Below are 23,190 nucleotides of genomic sequence, written 5' to 3'. Positions count from 1 at the left end.
TTTATGGCTCCTGGAGCCTGACTACTGAAATTCCTCAGGCAAAGTAACACCACGAAAAACAGAGTCAAAGAATTTCTTCCAACCACAAAAGAAAGAGAAAACTAGACACACCCATTGCATCCCTTAAACTCTCCCCAAATTTTAAAGATAGCACCTAATCCCTGAGGCATATCCCCAATCTATTCATTAGGATTATTAGTTGCAGTTCTATAAAAGATTCATATTCCAATTGCAGTGACATTCATACATGAACTTAAAAGACTGAGAAAGACAAAACAAAACTTCATGTGTAAGTTGAGATAGAATCCCTTACATACATCTTATTAAAGTAACTCAGCTAATAGTGCTAGAGAACAGCCTTCTGTCTAGAATCTGGAGAGTGTGAACAAACATTAATACAAATAGACTGGTTTGTTATACAACTAATCTATATACCGGTAGTCCTTGATTTACCATTAGGCTAATGACGGTTGGAAATTACAACAACCCTGAAAAAAGTTGTTTACAATTGGTCCTCACACTTATAACTGTCATAACATCCCCACAGCCACATGATCATAATTCAGGCACTAGGCAACCTGCACATATTCATGTGATTGCCACTTCTGACCTTCCCAGACAGCCTCCAATAAGCAAATCCGGGGAAGCCAGATTGGCTTAAGACTGTGGTTCGCTTAATGACCATGTCATGGTAAAAGTAAAATTGGTTGGCCACATAGTGACTCACTTAATGACCACACTGCTTAGTGATAGAAGTTCCAGACCCAGTTGTGATTGAAATTCAAAGACTGCTTGTAAAACTTATTCAGCTTTGCTAGCCCAGTTCTTCCATTTCTGTTTCCCCTTCAATGAATGGGAGCTACAGTGGTGAAAGATAATTGTATGCTAAAGTGTTACACAGCAAGGTACATATGAAAAACAGATTCCCATCAATAATTGTTGCCATTTATTTCGTACATCTGAAAACATTGTAGGAAAAGCAGCTGTGTACAATTAGTAATGTTTTATTTTACGCATCTGTTCTTACCTGCTTTTTCAGTACAAAGTTAACAGCCCGTTATTTGTTTAATTCTATTAAAACAGTATTTTATGATAAAAATGGTTTTTTAAATAGCCAGGTTCATTTCAAAACCCATCCATGTCTTCAGCACAAAAAAGATCTTTAAAAAAATATTGCTCAAAAATTCAGCCTATTAACCCCTCCCCGCTTACAGTATCAAAGGTGAATTGTCATTCCTTATTTAAAAACCAGGGAACTGTTATTGCTGAGAATCCCAAAGGGACTTGTTATTCCCACCTCTACCCAGTCTGTTGGTCCATACCATCCATCCAATGTTTCACCTGCTATTGAATTTCTCCTGGAGCGTCTGCAGCCCCACCCGCATCTGTTCCTCTGTTCCCTGCAGCACCTTCACTTCAACGATGTGGAAGAGATACAGCACAGCTGAGATAAGCAGGACTGACACAGAGAGCAGACTGAGCAAAGAGAAGGAGAACTTGGGGAAGGGCTGCTGGAGAGCTCCCCCAAACATGGAACTTATGGCCATGGCTCCTTGTATAACCAGCAGGAGAAGAGCCAGGACAGCCATGCGGCCACAGAAGTACTGCTGCCGTTTTGCTGAATGTAACCCCACTTGCACCTCCAGACGAGCTTCATTCAAGACATCCACCAGAACTGGCTCTAGAAGCAAAGAGAAGGGTGAGCTTCAACCACACGAAGCTGTTCATTCTACACAGTGAGATCCAGATATCCCGGATTGATTGCTATTTTATCAAGAGAGGGAGGGAATTATTGGGCTACTCCAGCGGACAGTTTTCTTTCTGAAACTAACAGGATGGGAATTTAGCTTTATCTAAGTGCCTGGGTAGAAAATTATATAATGAATAATGATGTAGGCTGTGACAAAATAAGAGAAGGTAAATAGCATCTGCTATCCTGCTACATGATCTCCTAGATTCAGGGGTCCCCAACCTCTGGTCCGTGGCCCAGTGCCAGGATGCAGCCCATTCAGAACCAGAACCAGGGGAAGTGGTGGGCGAGCACATGCAATGCGAAGCTGCATTTGTGAAAGCAGCGCACGCACGCACATGCAAACCATCCCCTCTCCCAATCCCGCCACCGCCGCTTCCACCGGTCTGCCGAGCCAGAAAGATTGGAAACCGCTGTCCTAGATACACAAACTCTAATGATGAGAGTGATCACTTCAAACTAAACACCAGATATGGTAAGAGTCTTTTCATATACAAACTTGCAGAGAATTGAATGAGCTGAAAAAGCTGGCAGAGACTAATAGCACTCTGCTTGGATTCCAAGCAAGAGAAAAAGACAATTGGCAAACAAGCAAAGATTTAGCAGCCCCAGGCAGACTAATTGATGATCACCAAAAAAGAGAATTATGTAACAAAGCACCAATATACTCAGCAGAGACATCCAGAGGAAGAAGAAACCAGAGAGAAAATCAAGTCTGTGTTGATTGCAAGAGATTGCCAGCTAAAGTTTTAATTAAAGTCCTTGATGAACTCTGGGGAATTTAGTAACAATTACATTTTAAAGGAGGTATGGTCAATGTTAGCAGAAGCACTGCTACAGTGCAGGCAGGGAGCTAGTTAATCCCAGAATGTTAGAGCAATTAGGCCATAATGCAATTCATTATATTCCCCTGAAGACAGAAACCAAAAGAAGAAGAGCTGAAGCTGCTGAAGAGAAATGTGAATATTTGTTATGCTGCATATAAAAAAAAGTGAATTAATTTGCCAGAAAGTCATTGCACGCTGTTGTTTTGTCTGACTGTTCCTATGAACCCTCTTGCAGAACCATAGGGAATCTGGAGACTCCAGATGCTGCTTAATGTTACAGCTCCAAGAATCTCTCAATAGAGAGGCCTCCCTCTCTAGGAACGATGGTCACTGTGGTTCAACATTAACTGGAAGGCCACAGATTCTCTCTTCCTGCTGCTTTTGCTCCGCTTGTGGGAAACCAGTGAAATCTGAACACTCACCAACTGGAAGATTGTTTTCACTTTTATTTGATTGGACTACAGAGAGTGTCACATTCACAGCTTCATGGTCAGAGTAAGGGAAATCCTTGCCGGGAACGGTTCCCGTAGTAGTTTCATGAATATTGCATCTAATATCATAGTGAGATGAGCCCTATAAGAAAGGACAGACAAGATGGAAAACTATTTGTTATCTGCAGACAGCATAACTAAAGGAACACCCCTCCCCCACAAATGTTATAGCTAGATTATGAGCTACAAATAAGGCAGAAAAAAATGGAAGATTATTTTCTTAGAAAAACAGAAGCAGTTTGAAATGTCCAAAAGGAACTAGATTTACCCTAGGAGAAATTTCACTCTACTTGAAGCTTGTTGCCATATAATCTGTCCACAAAGGTAAGTATCACGAAGGAATGTGATTTGATCTATAGCATCCCCTGGTAGTTTGTTCCTTTAGCTAATTTTTTTTATCTACTGTAATTAAATCCCATTTAAAATCCCCTGCTCTATGTACAGATTTAGGCAATACGTAGCTTCTGAAAGGAAGACAACTCTGATTTAATGTAATCCTATCTTGCCCCCAAAAGGTTAGACACTAAACAGTTGATATTTTTCTCCACAAATCTAAGATGACCCTCCATTTTAATGATAAAGATCAGTTAAATTAGAGAACAGCAAATTAAAGGAGAACTTGAAAAGTATTTTCAGTCTTTCTGTTCTGACAAACTTCACTTTAGTCTCCTGAATGTATTTCAAGAGGCTACTTGTGTTCAGATTCAGACTAAGAAAGCAACTGTAATTGTATTTCCCTTCCTGCTAGAAAAACAGGTTAACAGATTAAAGGTGATCTTTCCATCATAAGACATTGGATTGAAATGGGAAGGAACAATGGCTGTGGGCCAAGTATTGTTGCTGTGGGTTCAATAAGGTTATTTCAATGCTCCAGGATAGCAATGCTCAGACCTATATTTTAAGGCTTCAGAACAGACACGGGTGCTCGGATAGTATTTCTCTGCAACTTCCTAAGTCAGTTTTTCCCTGGGATCAGGAAGCTGCTCCCCCCACAATCGCACGCCTTGGTTTTTTAAAAAAAGATGCATTCAATTTAAGTAGTTCAGACAGGTGCCTTTGATATCTGTCCTTGATGCTGAAGTGCCGCATGACCCTTCTGCTCTTAGCCTTGCACACACTAGCACTGTCTGGACCGTCCTCGCCTGAAAAGCCACGCTTCTGAGAGCAACTGTCAAATGGACGCACCATTACAGGGGTCTCCAACCTTAGCAACTTTAAGCAAAGCTGGCTAAGGAATTCTGAGAGTTGAAGTCCACAAGTCTTAAAGTTGCTGTGGTTGGAGAAACCTGCACCAGTAAACAAGTACGGTAGCTGAGAAAGATGAAAACATGGGGCAGTTGCCTTGTTCAGTGGAAAGTGTTTTTCAAACGAGAGCTTTCATTCTCACCTGCTTCCCAAGCTCTCTCTACAACACTTTACCCAGTCTCTGTTTTCTAGAATATTAACTTGCACGTACTTTATACAGGATGTAGTCGATGCGAATCCCCTGGGGATAACACTGCATGTCTTTCTCGTTAATGTAGCAGTTGGCTGGCACAAGGGTACAGCCATCTTCACAGCCCTGAGAAAGAAGATCAGAGGCAAAAGGGACTCTTAACACAACATTTAGAGTAGTTGCAAGAATGCAAGAGGTAAACTGGATTTCCATCGCAGAAATTTTAATTTAGGGGAACAAAAAGGGAGCTCAGTGAAGTGGATAAAACAGAGGTACTTTTAAGCTTTTGAATGAATGGAAATAATTGTTTCTGAGTTTCTAGGGCAGGGTCCCAGAATTCCTCCTCCAATCATGTTAGCCCAGGAATTCTGGGAGTTGAAGTCCACAAGTCTTAAACTTGCCAAGTTTGAGGACCCTTGCTCTATGACAATATCAGACATGGACATATTCAGGTGCTTAATGTGCATGCAAAGAAGTTCACTTTAATTTTCTCTGTGGCTATGAAGGAATCCTGCAGCCCTGTCCATCCTCTCAATAGCCGAATGCCGACATCTTCTGAGTGCATGTTCAGATCCCCTCCAAGCAGCACCACATCAGCTCCTTTCGAGGTATGCCTGGAAAGGTGAGAGAGAATCACAAAAGAAGAAAGAGCTTTTGGAAGGAAGAGGAAGAAACAGGGTTATATGAAATTTATCCCTAATGAATAAACATTCTTCTCCATCTCTCTCCCACTGGAGAGACTGGTGTGAAATAAACCAAGCTTCTCCAGAACTAAAAGGTTTAACTTTTAGCTAACTAAAGTTAACTTTAACGGGACACAGGGGGGACAACAAGTGGTACAGCACCTGTCATTGGATTCCAATATAGCACATTTAAAAAAAAAATCCTACAGCTATATAGTTCTTACTGTATGAATTGGCCAAGTTCCCAGGCCTGAACCACTCGATGAGGCAGGTATGTATCCTTCTCTCGGCTATATTCAGCATGGAGCTGGGTGGGGGGGAATGAATATATAAAAATTACACATGTACGTTATCTATGAAATTACACATCCCTTATTCCCACGTTCATTTTAGTTGCTAAATATAAAATAACAGGGAAAAAAAATCTTGGTTCATGGTTACAAGAGAAGTTACATCATGAGCTTCTTCCCAAAAGTCTCATGATAAAAATAGACTTTTTGATAGGTATAGCATAGAATTGTTTGATTAATCTTAGATCACACAGGTAGATAATCTTAGCATTAATGACTGCTTTGTCTCCTTAATCAGAAATAATGTAAATGTGAATATTTATACACACCAGAAACAAATACCTGATCTCCTGTTTTTTTGGGAGAGGGGAGCCTTTGAGTTAGTGTTGATTCCTGGTAACCACTACACTAGTCCCAGCAGTTTTCTTGGCAAGATTTTTCAGAAGTGATTGGTTATTACCTTCTTAGGACTGAGAGACAGTGGCTGGCCCAAACCTGGCTTCATGCCTAAGGCAGGACTAGAACTCACAGTCTCCCAGTTTTTAGCCTGGTACCTTAAACCACTTATACCAAACTGGTCCAATTCATATACACCCAACACAGTGAACACAATATTTGTTCAATCTTCCTCCTTTTCAGAAATCTTGCTCCAGTTTTCTAATGGCAGTGCAAAACCATTGATCTGTAGCTCTAAAGACTAACCGCCCTTTGTCTACAGAAAAGCCCTGAGTTTGCCCACCTAGATGTCAAGATGCAAAACAGCCACTTGGGACAGGAAGATGTGGAATCCGACAGCAAGGTATTACTGATGGTGTGAATTCATCAAGATGCCATCTTCCTAACTCAAGTCAAAAGATGAAAGTCTAGACCAGGGGGTCTTCAAACTTGACAGCTTTAAGGCTTGTGAACTTAAACTCCCAGAATTCCTCCTCCAGTCATGTTAGCTCAGGAATTCTGGGAGTTGAAGTCCACAAGTCTTAAAATTGCCAAGCTTGAAGGTCCTTGCTCTAGACTCTTCACCCCTTTCCATATGATTGAGTTATTTTGATAGCTTGCTCTAAGTACTCAATGATGGATTTGAGAGAAGCGTTCATAATTTTAAAGTGCAACAAAATAAAACAAATAGAAATGCTCACATGAGTCACATAAACGTTGAAAATAATGCCCCGGATCTTTAGCACTATGAGACCAACAGATTTGCCACCGAACCAATCTCCATGCTGCAACTGTGAAAGAATACAGCATAATGTAAAACACAGGGGCAAAACTAAAACAATGAGTTCACCAGTAGAAATAAGTATGCCTTGGACTCTTTCCTTAAGCATGTTACTCACCATGTATGGGTAACCGTTCACAGAATATTGGTACAAGAAGGTGTCCAGGATCTGATGTTTGGAGAAGATGCAGAGCCCGCTGCCAAACACCCCACTGCAGAAGAATCGACGCCAAATTATTATTATTTTCCCTACGGTGGGCAGTCTTTGAGAGTTTGGGACTTTTTGTCAGTTGCCAAAGTTCTGGGGGTGACATTGTCACTGGAAATGGTGAGGCAAGAATCCCCATGTCTTTCTCTCATTTCTTGGATTTTTCCAAATTAAATAGGAGCACTAAAACTACTGGAACCTGTATGCATTTAATTTATCTGGCTTTTGCAAACAATTGTACCGTTATTTGTCAGTTTGCCATCAAATTTTGGCAGGTGGAGTTGATTCTCAGGACTGAAAGTAAAAAGGGGTTTTCATATCTCTGGCTGAGAACAAGGACTCCATTGCTACCCAACATATGAGCCTAAAGCTGAGCTTTCTGGAATATAACTCTGTGAGAAACACAGGTAAAGGTTTGCAGAGAAAAACCAACATTTAGAACGTTTGGAATTATTCCTGGCTCTCTGAGAATGGAGTGACATTTTACAAAACCACCAGAAATTGGCGCTTGCCATGAACTGCGATTTCAACAGCTACATATACATTTGGATGTACGAGTGTTCTTGAGTTACAACCATTTGTTTAGTGACCGTTCAAAGTTACAATGGCACTGAAACAAGGGACTTATGACTGTTTTTCACAATTGCAACCATTTCAGCATCTCCGTGGTCTCATGATAACTGCAGTGTCCCGGGGTCATATCACCTTTTGTGACATTCGGACCAAGTTAGTGGGGAAGCCAGATTCACTTAACAACTGCAGCGGTTCAATTAATGACTAGCAAGAAAAATGTAAAATGGGGCAAATCTCACTTAACAACTGCCTTGCTTAGCAATAGAAATGTTGGGCTTAATTAAGGACTTCCTGTACTGTATATACTTTAAGTCACACTACAACTACATATTTTTATCAGCATCTGCAATTGCAGGATAATTTATCTGATCCATGTGCCAAAATTTGTACAAAAACACACAGCTGCTCCATGATCAGTTGTGTTTAAGTTATTTTATACACACACACACACACACACACACACACTGAATAGGACTCAAAGTACTACAGGAAATTCAACTGGTTTCCCAGCGTGATGCGAGTATGACTCAACATCCTGCTCCATTTGCATGCAAGCTATCTAAACATCCTTAGTAACCATTAATAACACCCTTAGTAACCAAGTTCATTGGCGTCATTTTCAAGAGCAAATAGCATAACAGGTCCCCATTGAGACACACCCCATTAAAACAAATTTTCAGGCTGTTCATATTAGCACAAAACCATTGATCTGTAACATGATTACTGGAAATCTGAAGAAGTCTATACAATTGGGCAGTGGGGAAAATGGTGCAAAAATGCAACAGGTGTACTTTTCCCTGTCCTTGTTTGGGAGAAGTAGAGTTGGATCACTTAAAAAAAAACTTCGTTAAGCTAATTTTAAGATTTAGACTACAGTTGTGTTTGATTGCCATAAAATCATACCAGTGTTGTTGAATGCCATGATCAATGGAGGCTTTAGGATCCTCAAGACTCAAAGTGCCAAGTCTTGTCTTTACCTACTTTTAGGTCTAATCACACTTTGTCTAGTCAGACAGAAAAATCCAGCTAATTGTAAGATGGAACAACAACAAAAAAAGCTTGTGTTATTCTTCAGCCATGGACACAAATTGAAGCTGTTGTGTATTCTTCTTGAAATTCAAATCTTGCAAAAACGTTACTGATACATCCCAAACAGAACAATGACTGTAAACTGCTTTCTAGATATGGTAGAAGGCAACCAAACCTTTTTGAGTGCCAGATTGGAGAATGCTACCTGGTCAAACTAACATAATGATAGCAATAGCACTTAGACTTATATAGCGCTTCATAGTGCTGTACAGCATCCTCTAAGCAGTTTACAGAGTCCGCATATTGCCCCCAACAATCTGGATCCCCCTTTTATCAAACTCGGAAGGATGAAAGTCCGAGTCAACCTTGAGCCAGTCAGGATCGAACCCCTGGCAGTGAGTACTTTTCCTGCAATACTGCATTCTAACCACTGCACCACCAGGGCTACTGATTCTGAACTAGGAAGGCTTTTTCTGCCTTATTAAGTAGTATCAACTGGATCACTATGCCATTCCAAAGTTAAACAAAAGAAAACTTATGAGATTACCTGAACTTCATTTTTACCTTTTAAAGTAGTGGGAAGAAGGGTACTGGGCACACAGTTTATTTTGCAGCATTAGGTAATCTTTTTCACTCCACACCTGAAAAGCAAAATGCTATCACCACAGTGACTGTGAAAAAAGTAACAAAATGGCATATTGAAGGTCCCTAAGCTTATCTGCAATTAATTGCCAGTCCCAAAAGAACTCTGCATGAAATGCAGAAATGTTTTTCTGCAACTGTGTATAATCCTTTGAAGATTTCTCCAGAGCATAGCAAGGACGCTTCTGCTGATCTGTGTCACAAAAATTGGCACACCCTTCCAGTGATTGAATTCATCCATTACACTAAGCCATAATATCATTTGCTGAGTTTGTTGAGTTGAGTAATGACTAGATACTGTATGACACAGGTTATTATGGTTTCTTTAACAAAACAAACCATGCCTTTAACATCATGTATGAAAATGTAATATGTCATCAGTTGAAGTAGGATTAAAACCCCCCATTTTGTTCCTACAAGATCCATTCTAGTATGCGAAATCTTCACCTCCTGTAAGAGTGCCAGGTCAAATCCCTCCTGGTTAAGGACATCCCCAATCAATGCAATACGCTCTCGCCGTAATTTGCTCAGGTAAGGAATAGCCCTAGACAAGGTGAAAAGGAAAGGGAAAGGAGTGAGGATCGCTTCCAATGTGGTGGATTGGAATACAAATTTGCATTGAATCAATTTGTATCTTTACTTATATAAGAGTAGTATTACATGTTCCTTTAACTTTGTCTCCCTCTGTTCAACTCATGTAACATCCTTGATAATCTGTTCTGTCAGGGACTACCTGATCACAGAGCACATGCCTGTGTAGACACAGGACTCAAGACACATAGGCTACCACAGATACTTATTCCTTCCTGCTGTAAAATGCAGGTTGGCTTGTTATTAAGGCCTTGACTGAACATATCAAAGCTATTATACTTGGTGAAGTTTAATTCTGTCCCTGGTAACGTTTCATACTGTGTTTATTGATGGGATAATTTTCTCTACTCAGCTGTGTTTGGAAGGAAAAAGGTTAATGTCTGCTCCTGAAAAGAAACTGACTAATTCCTATGTCTATTTGTTGTGGTAATTGGTTTAACAAGCAACAGCTACTGTTGTGATTCAATTATTTGTATTGTGTTTGAATGTCTTCCTTCTCTGCTTTAGTGGTTCCTGGCACTGTCCTTTTGGGGTGTACTTCCAAGAGGCAGGATGCAAGCTTGGCACTGATTTTTTTACTGCCTTTCTGAGGGGCACGTGATCTTTCCTTAAATCTGGGTGATTTCCTTAGGACATCTTGTGAGGTGAGTGAGACCAACTGGTGTCTTTAAGTGGTGCAAATGGATCTAAGGATTGCTTCTCCTGGGTGTGCTCTTTCTGCAGAGCTTAAATGATCTTTCTGCTAAAGGGTTTCACTTTATGAGCAGCAGTTGGCTGCTGATAGTTATTATTGCATTTTAACTATTTTAATTCTTCAAGGTGCTCTCCGGCTTGCAGGTATTTTTAATCTAATGATTGGTATTTAGGGCAGCTTTTTGCAAGCAAATAAGCTTTTTGCATTTTTGAACAGGTAATCCTTGACTTACAACAGTTCATTTAGTGACCATTCAAAGTTACAATGCCACTGAAAAAAGTGACTTATGACTGTTTTTCACATTTACAACCATTGCAGCATCCCCAGTCACGAGAGGCCAGGCGAGGAGAAGCGCCAGTCACATGTCCACCTAGCCATGCCCACCCAGTCACCAAGCCACACCCACCAAGCCAAGCCCACAGAACCAGTTTAAAAATTTGAATCCCACCCCTGACTTATTCCATCTCATTTTGCAAAGTATAATAATAATTTTCCAAGCAAGTGACTTCTGCACCAAGCACAGAAATGATATTAGCTGATAGAATGCATGCTGCAAAGTGTAAAGAAGAATAAAACTAGGAAAAACTTAAGAGAATTATATTGTTTAAAGCAGTTTAACTACCTAATGGAGAAATAAAGTTGAACTATCACAACTGCAGGCAATAATCAATATCAGGAGACTTGTATTTGAAGACCTTTTCAGATATGCATTATTATAGCTAAATTTTAATCCATATCTCCTCCATCATTTTGGCTAAGCTGCCCATACAACCAAAACTCTATTGTAAAATTGTAACTAAGAACTTGTGGTCCAGAGAGCAGGACAGGAAGAAGAGAGAAATCGACAGCATTCAAGGAATAATACCAACATCACACACTAAAATCCCAAAGCACAAAGACAGGGCACTGATAGCCTGATTTGAGATAATAGCTATAAACCCCAAGAAGGCGGGGGGAATCAAAACCCACAGTTTTTAAAGTAATGAGTACAATTCAGAACTCTTGGTAATATCTTATTTCTAAGATATTTTCACAATGAAAAAAACTACTCAGATCAAAGCTTCCTCAAACAAATGAAAAAGATAAGCTCACCAGCAATTGAGGTCAAAGACACGAAGCTGGACTGGAGAATCCTCCATTGCTGTAGATGCAAGACAATGTACAGGTGAATTCCAATCAACACTTAACACAATGAGAAGTTCTGATTTAACTTTTTGAGCAAGCTGAATTTAAGCTTGATCTTTTTTTCCCCTCTGCCAGAAGAACAGGAATTGTGACTAAGAACTATGGCTTTGGGACTTTCAAGCGAAGTAAAGTTAGGGTGGGGCCGTTGGAGGAACTGATTCAGCCTGGAGCTCATTTGGTTTGATCTGGTTTGGTGTATAAGAACAGAGGAAGCCTCTGTGATAAACCCCTTCTCATCACTTGAATATTTCTATCTCTTTAGTTAGTAAAAGCCGTCAGGAAGCTTTTGAAATCCACAACTGAGTAATACATTTTTAACCACCAATGAAAACATGCAAGATTTCAAGGTCTCCAGGAGTATTCATTATGGAAGAGAACTCGAAAGCTTGCACACTGTTGTGACATTTTAGTGGATCCAGATAAAGGAAATGCACAACTATGGTACAACTATCAAAGTGAAAGAGATCAAACCCTTTTTCCTGATGCCCCTTAGATATGGTAAGTATAAATTCCCATAATTCCTAGATAAATGGGCAATAGCAGTCAGCAGATTATGGAAAGATGTCCCAGAGATATTATATCTGCTTACTGTGGTCAGCATTTTTTTTTACTTTTGGAGGAGTTCACTGTCAGAGCCACACAAAATGATAGTGGCAAATGTTATACCGTATGAGCTTTAAACAGGAAATAGCCACATTTTGAATATGTGCATATCTTCATTTTTGTATAATTTATGATAGTTCTGTAGTTTTGGCCATCATGTGTTTCCTACTACTAAGCTTGTTTTTTTAATTGGCATTTTGCTTCCTAATTGTTTTGTGTCAGAAATTTCTGAACTCTACCCTAAATTTGCTATAATGACCATTTCTATGTTTAGAAGGCTTTCTCCCATTGGTTGGTAGTGAGGCATTTATTCCAATTTTCTTAGAAACCACACAAATGTTGTTATGTAGACATGTGCATCAGTTTAGGTGACAAATGTTCTCAGCCTTGGGTTGGGTTCATATACTGCACAAACCTATAACAGGATGTGATTGTTTATGGCAAATACAGTGTACAATGCTAAAAACATCTGAAATGACTCTCACATTAAAACATTATTTGACAGTTACAACTAATGAACAAATCTGTCAGTCACTGTCTTGTCTCTTTCCAACAAAAACTTAAAATTTAACTTTAACTTTACTTTTTATTTTGTGACCTTAAAAATTATATATTTTATGGAGCTTGGCTTTGCTACCTGAATAAATTTTATTATGGTGATCTCTTCATTATACAGTAACAAGATTGAAATTTACTACATAGTGATAGTAATATACCATTGAAGGATTATATCGCTAAAATGCAATTTCACATATTTAGTGAGTATTGAATAGGAAATCAGAAGGGGATCAAACACATTCTACAATATACGCACATGGTATGCTTGCTTGTGGTAGGCTTACAGGACATTAGCCTAGCAGCACAAATCATAAAAAATAAATGGAACATTAAGAAAGTGAATTACAAAATAATCAAATGCTTACTTTAAAATGATCATTGTTTTTATAGCGATTGCTTTATCTGAAAATGGGAGAGACATTCTTTGAGAACCATTGTATTTATAGATTTAGTATTAGCCTTTCTTAAATTTGCCCTCAGGTATAAAAGCAACATGAAATGGAATTGGCAACTCTTCCTTCTTTCCAATCTTTTGGTATTATGGTGTGATGACAATGCCAGAAAAATACAAGAATTCAAATCTATGACTGTCAATCTGTGAAAAAACAGACTTGCGCTCAAGTTCTATAGACACAACAAAGAACTATATAGCAATAATACACTCATGAAATACAGGAAGTAACTGTTATTCCTTTTCACAGTATCGGGCAGAGGCAGTAAACATTCTATTATATAAAACTGCTTGAGGCAGAGGGAACACCCTCTTATCCTAAATCAAATTCCAAAGAATATTATAATGCGAACAATTAAGAATCTTATACAATACTGCAAATAATATACTTAAATATAACAAAGGTGTCATAATGCAGACTTTCACAGCATTTTACAATGTCACCTAATTTCATGAGTTCCCAACGTTTTTATCCTCAAATGTTAGATATCTCAATGCCAGAAATCAAATATCAGAAGCGGCAACATTCCAAAATCACTGGGGCAGGGAGGGAGGAAGGGGAGGATATTTTAGCCAGCCACGACAATTTTTCCATTGATCCTAAAGTGGCCACTCTGAAGCAAGACTTTAAAAACAGATTGCAAAATGAAATCCCCTAATTATAATTCAAGATTAGAACTATACTGCTTCACTTTAGTACATGTTGCTGAACAATTTACTTCCAGCATCAATCATTCTAAGGCTGATGCTTTTAGTTTAAGAATTTATCTTCCCCATCCCTGACCAAGACATTTTGCCTGTTTTGACCTGAAGGGAGGTCACAGATTTAAAAATGCACTCTATAAGTTCACCAAGGTTTGCTCCTCTGTTTAATAAAAGCATGCACAGACAGAACAAGAATGAAGTTTACTGTGGTTGTTTTGCTTTTTGTTGTCCAAATCGAATGGACCTTTATCTTCTGCATTGTGATGACATTTTGTGCACCTGTTAAACTATTGGCTGAAATAACTTTTTGCAGCTCTTGAGGCAAAAATCCAAGTCCTTTGCTCTGCATTGCGCGGGAAGCTTTAACATCCATTCTAAGCATATTTGGGAAGGGGGTTGGGGACAGTGCAGAACAGGGAAGCTCATTTCCCACCCCACTTGAGTCACTAAACATTTCCAAAGACGTTAACAAAACAGTTACCAGGAAGGTGTGTGTGTCCTCTTTTTGCTGGAAGAGGATGCTTAGTCGCTAAATCAGATTAAATCAGTTCGGCCACACTGAATTCACCTTAAGCCTCTTTTTCCCATCTGACGTTCAAGGCACGACAATATGAGCACGCTAACCATTCCCAGCACAGTTCAGTATTTTGCCCAAGAGACGTTTTCAACAGAGCTGTAGCAGTCGGAGCTCAGAGTGTCTTCGACTTCAGTCCTGGTCGATTTAAAACTGAGAGAAAAGGCTGCCAAGCATTCTATCTTAAACAGGTATCAATCTCCTGTTTCAACATAGTGAGGGGAGGAAGCAGCTTTCCAGCAAATACTACAGTTGCTGCTTGTGGCAGCAGGAGAAAGAGGAAGGAAGAGAGAAAAACGATTTAGGGTGCAAGGCAGCGATATAGGACTCCGAAAGAGCTTGCAGAGCCGATGCATACCTGGGCGTTTCTATCACCAGCCAGTCGAGCCCACTTCCAGTTTTCACTCCCTGCCCTCCATTATTCGCGCGAAGACCGCCCGGCCAGCAGCGAAGCAGCGACAACTAAAGCGGGGAAGCAGCGCCTAACTGTGCGGCGCGCAGTGCATCTCGGGTCTTGTAGGCCTTCGTCCCTGTCAACACAATATATGTTTAAACCCCTTTCCCTCCCCTCGCGGACTGGAGGAGGCGCCGCTGGGTGGAGAAGGAAGAAGTGGGTGGCAAAATAACCGTTCGAACTTGTATCCACTTTCCTGCGAGTAAGCTCAATTTAACGCAACAAGTTTTTGTTTTCCCCTTTGAAGAAAAGGAAGGTACTTGCAATGCGAATTAGAAGTGCTGGAGGCTTTGGGCATAGTTAATTATATAAGAACTGTTGCAACATAGGGGAAAAAAACTTTGAAAGGCAGGTTTTTGCCTTTCTCATGAACACAATACCAACTTAAATTCTAACACATCAGCTGCTCCTGAGTTAGGCATGAACATATCCAGATAACCAAAGGTTGGCATTGCTTTGTCACATCCCCAGCCCAGAGCTGAAACCTCTTGAAGTGCTCTCTGATTGTCCCAGTCTTCCAGTCCCATGCCACTTCATACTAAAAAGGGCTTTTGGTGTCCAGGGACGTTATGCAGGGAGGGTTAGAAACTCTTAAGAATGATCACAAGCCCACAACTGAAGCTTGTTTCTTTTTCCAGATGTTGCACAAGCAATTCAAGTAAAAAGGAGTAGGGCTTCAGTCCCAAAGTTGTGGTTGTCTTCTTGACTTACTTCTGATACCTGTTGCAGATACACCTCTTGGGAGGGAATGGAATCAGGAGAATCCATGGATTGTTTTGCTTAATTTATCTTGCATTAAAGTAGAAAGGACAACATTATTCACTGGCCTTGTGGCTGGGACAGAGGAGAACTCGGTTATGCCAGCATACATTTCTGTCAGTATAAAGACTGCTAGGTAGCACTTTAACATAGCTGCTTAGCTATTCCTATGCTAATTTCACTGTAAAGAAGTAACAAGGATCCATTTGTGTCATTGCTTTGTTTATCATGAATCAGACATATTTTTCTTACCATACTTCAGAAACAATCCTACATATTCTTATCTTATTGGCTTCAAGTGCGGTTCAGTTTAGGACTTCTTTGTTATTTGTGCAATCCATGGGAACTGTAATATTCAACTCCTCTGAACTGTGTCCAGAAGCGTCCGCCCTTCTCCTATCTGCTTTTTTCAGAATCCATGTTTTGTGTCATAAGTAGCAATTGGAAAAATTATTGCATTATGGTGTGTGAAGGGTGTGAAGGGTTGTTAGGAATATAAGTCACCTAACAGCTATTTGGGTTGGAAATATATAAACCAGGATAGACATTTTAATACTGTATCTTTAAGAAAATGCAAAACTGTAGTTGGGTGTGGTTTCTCAAACGGCCATAAGATGGAGCCAGAAACCTGGGTTGTCTCAGTCTTAGTCTCAGAAGAGAGCGTGAGTGAGTATCTGTTTCCTTCTGTTGGAGAGTTTTGCCGTTCCTGAATTGACTGTTATTCTTGGATTTGATGTAAGTCCGATACTGAACTGTTTTTGACACTGGACTTTGTTATTGGATTATCCCTGGATTGAAAACTGACTGATTTACCTGTGAATGACTTTGGACTGCTTGTTTGAACTTTGCTTAACGTTTCTGAAAGTAAAAACCTACATTTACTGTACAGTGTATCTGTGTGCTGTGTGTGTATTATTCAAACACTTCTGTCAGACTGTGCTCCTTCTAAATCCCAAGAAAGAAATACTCAGACTCCATGGTGTAGAGCAGAATTATTCTTTTACTGGAAATTGAATGGTAGCAACAGAATCAATTCCGAAACTGAGATATTGGCGGGTAAAATGCATATACAAAGGGATAGAATTGCTCCCCCCCTCCAAAGATCAAATGATTCTTCCAATTAAAACTTCTGAATAGGATCATGTGGTCATCTCCAGGTGATGATGAGGCTACTGTCAGTGACCTTGACATATTTTGATAAAGTTCGCAGCTGCGCAGAAAAAAGGACAGAGGCTAGCGAAGAAATGGAAAGTTAAAACAAAGAATCCCCCTCCCTTTCTTTACCCAGCAAAGGAATGCAAAACACCTCCTGCCTTCTTCCCCTCCAAGATTCCCCCCCCACTGTTTCATGACAGCCGAAAGAGAGAAAAAGAGCATAGCAACAAATAAGCAATAGTTAGGGTGAAGATATCTTGATAGTTAGGGGTGAAGATATCTTGAGGCTGACATTCGGACCCCCTAGAACAGGGGTGGGCAAACTTTTTGGCTCGGGGGCCGCATTGACTTTTAAAATTTGACAGACGGGCCAGGTCAGCACAAGATTTTTGGGAATCGCCCCCCACCCTTCCCCCCTCTTCTCCTCCTTCCCCTCCCCTCGGAGGCCCCTGAGTCAGGAGTTGCTACCGCCGGTGTGGCTTCACGCGGCTCCAGTCCCGCGTTGCCTTGGGAAGGAAAGGCAAAAAGGAAGAGCCGCGGTGGTGCTTTGCAACGGGAGCAGCGGCACCGGAGGCTCAGGCTCAGCGGCTCCTGGTTTTGCCTTTTCCTTCCCAAGGCAATGCGGGACTGGAGCCGTGCGGAGCTGCGCCGGCGGTAGCAACTCCTGACAGCCCCAGCCGGACACCTGAGCGGAGCCCGGGCGGAACTGCCTGTTGCTGCTGCCGGAGCACCGCCAGGTCGCCTCCTCCAAGCAGCCCGCCAGGCAGAACTCTTCCCGCTCCTCGGCGGGAAGACGCTCCCGCCTGCAAACTTTGCCTGTGCAAAGTTTAAGCCTGGAGCCCCGGAAACCCGAGCAACTTTCCAGCAACTTTCGGCTTCCTTTTAACTCGCAGGCGCTCGCGCCTGGCGGAGGGGAAGCCCGGAGCCTCCTCCAAGCAGCCCGCCCGCCTGCCGGGCTTCCCCTCTGCCGCGTGGCTCGGGGCCAGGCGCGAGCGCCCGCGAGTTAAAAGGAAGCCGAAAGTTGCTGGGAAGTTGCTCGGGTGCTGGGAGCAGGCTTTTAAAGTGCCGCCCGAGCAAAGTTTAAGCAGCCCGCCCGCCCGCCGGGTGGAACCCTTCCCGCTCCTCGGCGGGAAGACGCTCCAGCCTGCAAACTTTGCCTTTGCAAAGTTTAAGCCTGAAGCCCGGAAACCCGAGCAACTTCCCAGCAACTTTCGGCTTCTTTTTAACTCGCAGGCGCTCGCGCCTGGCGGAGGGGAAGCCCGGAGCCTCCTCCAAGCAGCCCGCCCGCCCACCCGCCGGGCTTCCCCTCCGCCGCGTGGCTTGGGGCCAGGGGCGAGCGCCCATGAGGAAAAGGAAGCCGCAAGTTGCTGGGAAGTTGCTCGGGTTCCGGGCTTCCAGGCTTAAACTTTGCACAGGCAAAGTTTGCAGGCGGAGCGCTTCCCGCCGAGGAGCGGAAGGGTTCTGCCCAGCGGGCTGCTTGGAGGAGGCGACCCGGCGGTGCTCCGGTTTCCCCTCCGCTGCGCGGGTCAGGGCCAGGCGCGGCGCCGCGAGGAAAAAGGAAGCCGAAAGTTGCTGGGAAGTTGCTCGGGTGCTGGGAGCAGGCTTTTAAAGTGCCGCCCGAGCAAAGTTTAAGCAGCCCGCCCGCCCGCCGGGCGGAACCCTTCCCGCTCCTCGGCGGGAAGATGCTCCAGCCTGCAAACTTTGCCTTTGCAAAGTTTAAGCCTGGAAGCCCCAGAAAAACAAGGGGGATCGGCGGGACTCACCTTCGGAGAGGTCGCACTCGAAGGTGATTTCGAATTCCCAGCCCAGGCCTTTGCAAAGTTCTTTTCTTTCCTACCCCGAGAGCGCTCCGCACTGTTTTGCAGCTTTGGGGGCCACGCGGCACAGGGCAATACGCCACGCCCAGTGATTTTTTTTCAGGGGCGGGCCGGATTGGACAGACCAACGGGCCGGATGTGGCCCGCGGGCCGTAGTTTGCCCACCCCTGCCCTAGAAGAAGGACATTAGTCCCTGTAAGAAAAAACAATCATATATTAACATTGGCATACATTTCTATGGTTTATCAGGATATTTGGCATAAAATTCCTTAAGCAGTTCAGGGGCCCTAATGTCTTTCTCATTAACCCATTCAGCATAGGAAGGAGGAAAATGTTTCCACACTACAAGATATTGGACACGACCCCTCCATTTCCTAGAGTCTAGAATTTCTTTAATCTCGAAATGTTGTTCCCCCTCGATCAACAGGGGTACGGGGGGATCAGACTGGGTCGGTCGCAAGGTACTGGTATGTTCTGGTTTCAACAAACTGACGTGGAAAACTGGATGAATACGACGAAGAGTCTTTGGTAAAGTCAGTTGAACAGTCACCGGATTTACAATCCTCTCAATGGGAAAAGGTCCCACATACTTAGGACCCAACTTCTTCGATTTCTGGGTAGTCTGCAAGTATTTGGTCAAGAGGAAAACTTTATCGCCCACCTTATACAACATCTGTGGGGTTCGCTTTCTGTCAGCAAATTTCTTATGAGATTGGTGTGCCTCGTCCAGAGCTTTGCGAGTGACCGGCCAATTTAGTTGAAGTTTAGATATCCAGTCGTCCAACGATTGGACATTGGGTTTTTCTCGAGGCAGTTCAGGTATGGGCACAAAATCTTGTCCCGTGGCTACTTTGAAAGGAGTAAACCCCGTACTACTGTGTACAGAGTTATTATATGCCACCTCTGCAAAAGGCAGTAAGTCCACCCAGTTGTCTTGCTGATAGTTTATATAACATCTGAGGTATTGTTCTAACACCCCGTTTGTTCTCTCACAGGCCCCATTAGTTTGGGGGTGATGGGCGGAGCTTAAGCTCTGGGTGGAGCCTATCAACTTCAAGAATTCCCTCCAAAAGTTCGAGGTAAATTGGACCCCCCGATCAGAAACTACACGCTCAGGAACGCCGTGCAACCTGTAGACATGTATAATGAACATTCTGGCCAATGATTTCGCTGAAGGAATCTTGGAGCAAGGGATGAAATGGGCTTGTTTGGAGAACAAATCAGTCACTACCCAAATGACAGTGTGTCCAACACTCTCGGGTAGATCTACTATAAAGTCCATGGAAATTTCCTTCCAAGGAGCAGTTGGCCTGGCCACATTCTGCAACAAACCTGGTGGTTTACCAGGAGGCCTTTTTGCTGAAGCACAAACTGGACAGCTCGCCACATAAGTCTCAATGTCCTTTTTCAGCGAAGGCCACCAGAATGCCGTTTCACCAAATGTAGAGTCTTCACAAACCCAAAATGACCAGCCACTTTAGAATCATGAGTTTGTTGTAAAACTTGGCTTCTCAGGATTTGAGGTACATACAATTTTGCACCTATCCAGGCTAGACCATCTCGAACGGTGCAATTATTCGCATTTGCTAGGAACCACTCATCTGTTTTCAAAGCCTCCTTAAATCGTTCCATCAGGTCAGTGGACAGATCTCTCTCCTGGTCCCTTTTTTGTGCTCTGGTAACTACGGGAGCAGCCAACTGTGTAGTGGACACGATTGGTCTTACCACTTCTTTTCGGATACTGTTGTATTGAGGCATTCTAGACAAAGCATCCGCCATAAAAAATTTTCCCCCTGGGATATACTTCAACGAGAAATTGAATCGCTTGAAAAACTGAGCCCACCTAACCTGCTTAGGAGATAGCTTTCGAGGAGTCTTTAAAGCTTCCAGATTTTTATGGTCCGTCCATACCTCAAATGGATGTTTCGCTCCTTCCAAAAAATGTCTCCAGGCTAGTAGAGCCCAACGGACTGCAAACGCTTCCTTCTCCCAGACGGCCCATCTCCTTTCAGTGTCAGTCAATTTACGGGAGGTATAAGCGCACGGCTGTAGTGTCCCCTTCTCATTTAATTGAAGTAAGACCGCCCCCACCGCCACATCGCTTGCATCAGCTTGGATCACGAAAGGGGCGTCCATGTCGGGGTGTTTCAATACTGGTTCTGCAGTGAAAAGTCTTTTAAGCTTTTCGAATGCGGCTTGGCATTCCATGGACCAGTTCAACGGTTGGCTGGGTTTTGGTTTCGCTTCCCCCTTTGTCTTCAGGAGGTTGGTGATGGGCATGGCTATTTTTGCAAAAGACGGGATGAATTGCCGATAGAAGTTGGCGAACCCAAGAAAACTTTGAAGTTGCTTCCGGGTTCTCGGGGGGGCCCATTCCAATACAGCTCGCACTTTCTCTGGATCCATCTCGATGCCCTCGGGAGAGATACGATATCCCAAGTAGTCGATTTTTTCTTGATGGAACTCACACTTGGACAGTTTGGCGTACAGTTTGGCTGCCCTCAGCTTGTGCAACACCGAGCGTACCAGTTTCACATGTTCGTCTTTATTCTCCGTGTAGATGAGAATATCGTCAAGGTAGACCAGAACCCCCTTGTATAGATGTTCGTGAAGCACTTGATTTATCATTTGCATGAAAACAGCAGGCGCCCCCTGTAGGCCGAAAGGAAGAACGTTGAACTGGAAACAACCCATCGGGCAGTTGAACGCAGTCTTCCACTCGTCGCCTTTCTTAATTCGGATCCTGTAGTATGCCTCCCTCAAGTCCAACTTTGTGAAAATCTTCCCCTTCGCCAGGTGGGCTAGCATGTCCTTCATCAGGGGGAGGGGGTACACGTTCTCCACCGACACAGCGTTTAAATTTCGGTAGTCCACCACCAGACGTTTTGAGCCGTCTTTCTTCTCGCGGAACATTACGGGGGCCGCCACTCGAGGTCTGGCAGGCGTGATGAAACCATGTTTCAGGTTCTTGTCGATGAACGCTCTCAGTTCTTCCAGCTCCCCCGGTGTCATCGAATACAGCTTCGGTTTCGGGAGCGTTACCCCCGGTAGAAATTCAATGCTGCAATCGGTTGATCGATGGGGAGGGAGCTCGTCAGAGGCCTCTTCGCTAAACACTTCTCTTAAGTCCCAGTACTCCTTCGGGATTTTCTCCTCCCCATCCGCTCGTTCGACACCTGCGGAAGCTGCCTCGGCCGGAACTTGGGGCTTCGGATGGGACTTCTCCTCCCCCTCCCGAGGGTGGGACTCCTCCCCTTCCAGTGGCCGATCGGTGCGGATGCGTATCCACCCCTCTCTCCAGTTCACCTGGGGGTTCCACTTCCGAAGCCAAGGTAATCCCAATATTAAAGGCTGTTCCATCCCAGGGGCCACAATAAAGCATAAGATCTCGCGGTGAGTTCCCATGGTCATCTCTAAGGGTTCCGTTATAAAGCTCGCTGAGCAACCTCCTGCCACAGATCCGTCCAATTGACAGAAAGCTATGGGCGTTCTTAAAGTTCTCAGTCCGATGCCCATATTTTTAACTACTTTCATGTTAATTACACACCTCGTGCACCCCAAGTCCAACAAGGCCAACATCTCTCCCTCGGTCCCCGATGTAGGCTCCCTTAACTTTATTGGGATGGTCATGGGCCCCTGGGTAGGACTTACCGAGGCGTCATCCTCCGAATCGGTCTCGTTCTCGTCGAGTAGGGTTGGAGGTCCCAGCTCCTCTCCCGCCGGAAGGGTGACCTCTACAACCTCCCTCGCCTTCAGTCCGGTCTCGCGGGGCTTGGTTGGGGGTTTTTCGGGCTTCCTCCCTGGACCCTGCGTCTTCGGTGGGACCAACTTGACTCGGCACTCTGCCATCCAGTGGCCCCCCTTCCCGCAACGGAAGCAGGCTGTGGTCTTGGCCCTTGCCGCCATCCCTCCTCTTTGGGGAGTGGAGGTCTCTTGGAGACGTGGGAGGAGTAGTTTTCTCCAGCCGGGGCCTCCTCTGCGTCTGCTTCGAGCCAGATCAATATCCACCTCTTCCGCCAGCAAGTACCACGACTGCAAATCACGTGGGTCCCTCCGGGAGATGCACATGTGGTATACATCTTCATTTAAGCTGTCTTTGTAGGTTTCCACCAGGGCCTCTTGGGGCCAGCCTCGGAGACAGGAGACCAACTGCCTGAACTCCTGGGTGTAATCTGCAACCAATCTCCCCCCTTGGGTTAAGGTTTTCATTTCGATTCTAGCCCTTCTCTCTGCCAGGGGGTCCTCAAATCTTCTCCTCAATGCAGTCATGAAAACATTGAGGTTTCGCAGTTGGGGAGAGTTATCATTGAACAAAGTCACCACCCAGTCTGCTGCCATCCCTTCCAGGGTCCTGGTAACACATCTCACTTTGGCTGCTTCAGAATTGAACTCCCTTTCAAATTCTGCCATATAGCTTCCCACTTGTACCAGGAAAAACCCCAAGTCTCTGGGATTTCCTCCAAATTTCACATCTAAGGGAGGCAGGGGGCGTCTTCCAGG

The 23,190-nt window shown here is 43.5% G+C and overlaps 1 protein-coding gene across 6 annotated transcripts; it reads right to left on the bottom strand.

Moving 5' to 3' along the window:
• Positions 1-923: 923 nt before the first annotated feature.
• On the bottom strand, positions 924-15,272 carry SMPD2 (sphingomyelin phosphodiesterase 2). Of its 6 annotated transcripts, XM_087959933.1 has the most exons (12): positions 14,864-15,037; positions 13,141-13,177; positions 11,522-11,570; positions 9,592-9,688; positions 9,067-9,143; positions 6,811-6,904; positions 6,613-6,702; positions 5,411-5,493; positions 4,985-5,117; positions 4,525-4,629; positions 3,000-3,150; positions 924-1,681 (listed from the first exon to the last, which is right to left on the bottom strand). In XM_087959933.1, the coding sequence occupies exons 3-12, from the start codon at positions 11,566-11,568 to the stop codon at positions 1,338-1,340; spliced, it is 1,221 nt and encodes a 406-aa protein (XP_087816059.1). In that variant the 5' UTR covers positions 11,569-11,570; positions 13,141-13,177; positions 14,864-15,037; the 3' UTR covers positions 924-1,337. The 6 variants fall into 6 exon arrangements, with proteins under 6 accessions (XP_087816059.1, XP_026533913.2, XP_087816058.1 ...); XM_026678128.2 differs by lacking the exon at positions 13,141-13,177 and having other exon boundaries at positions 14,864-15,272; XM_087959932.1 differs by having other exon boundaries at positions 6,613-6,904; positions 14,864-15,042.
• Between the last annotated feature and the right edge of the window lie 7,918 nt (positions 15,273-23,190).

The sequence above is a fragment of the Notechis scutatus genome, chromosome 3 (genome assembly GCF_049901735.1).
Source record: "Notechis scutatus isolate UNSWTSFEM ecotype Mainland chromosome 3, rNotScu1.2, whole genome shotgun sequence".
Lineage (NCBI taxonomy): Eukaryota > Metazoa > Chordata > Lepidosauria > Squamata > Elapidae > Notechis > Notechis scutatus.
Note: the sequence above shows the minus strand (reverse complement) of the source record. Positions and strands in the feature narration are given on the sequence as shown.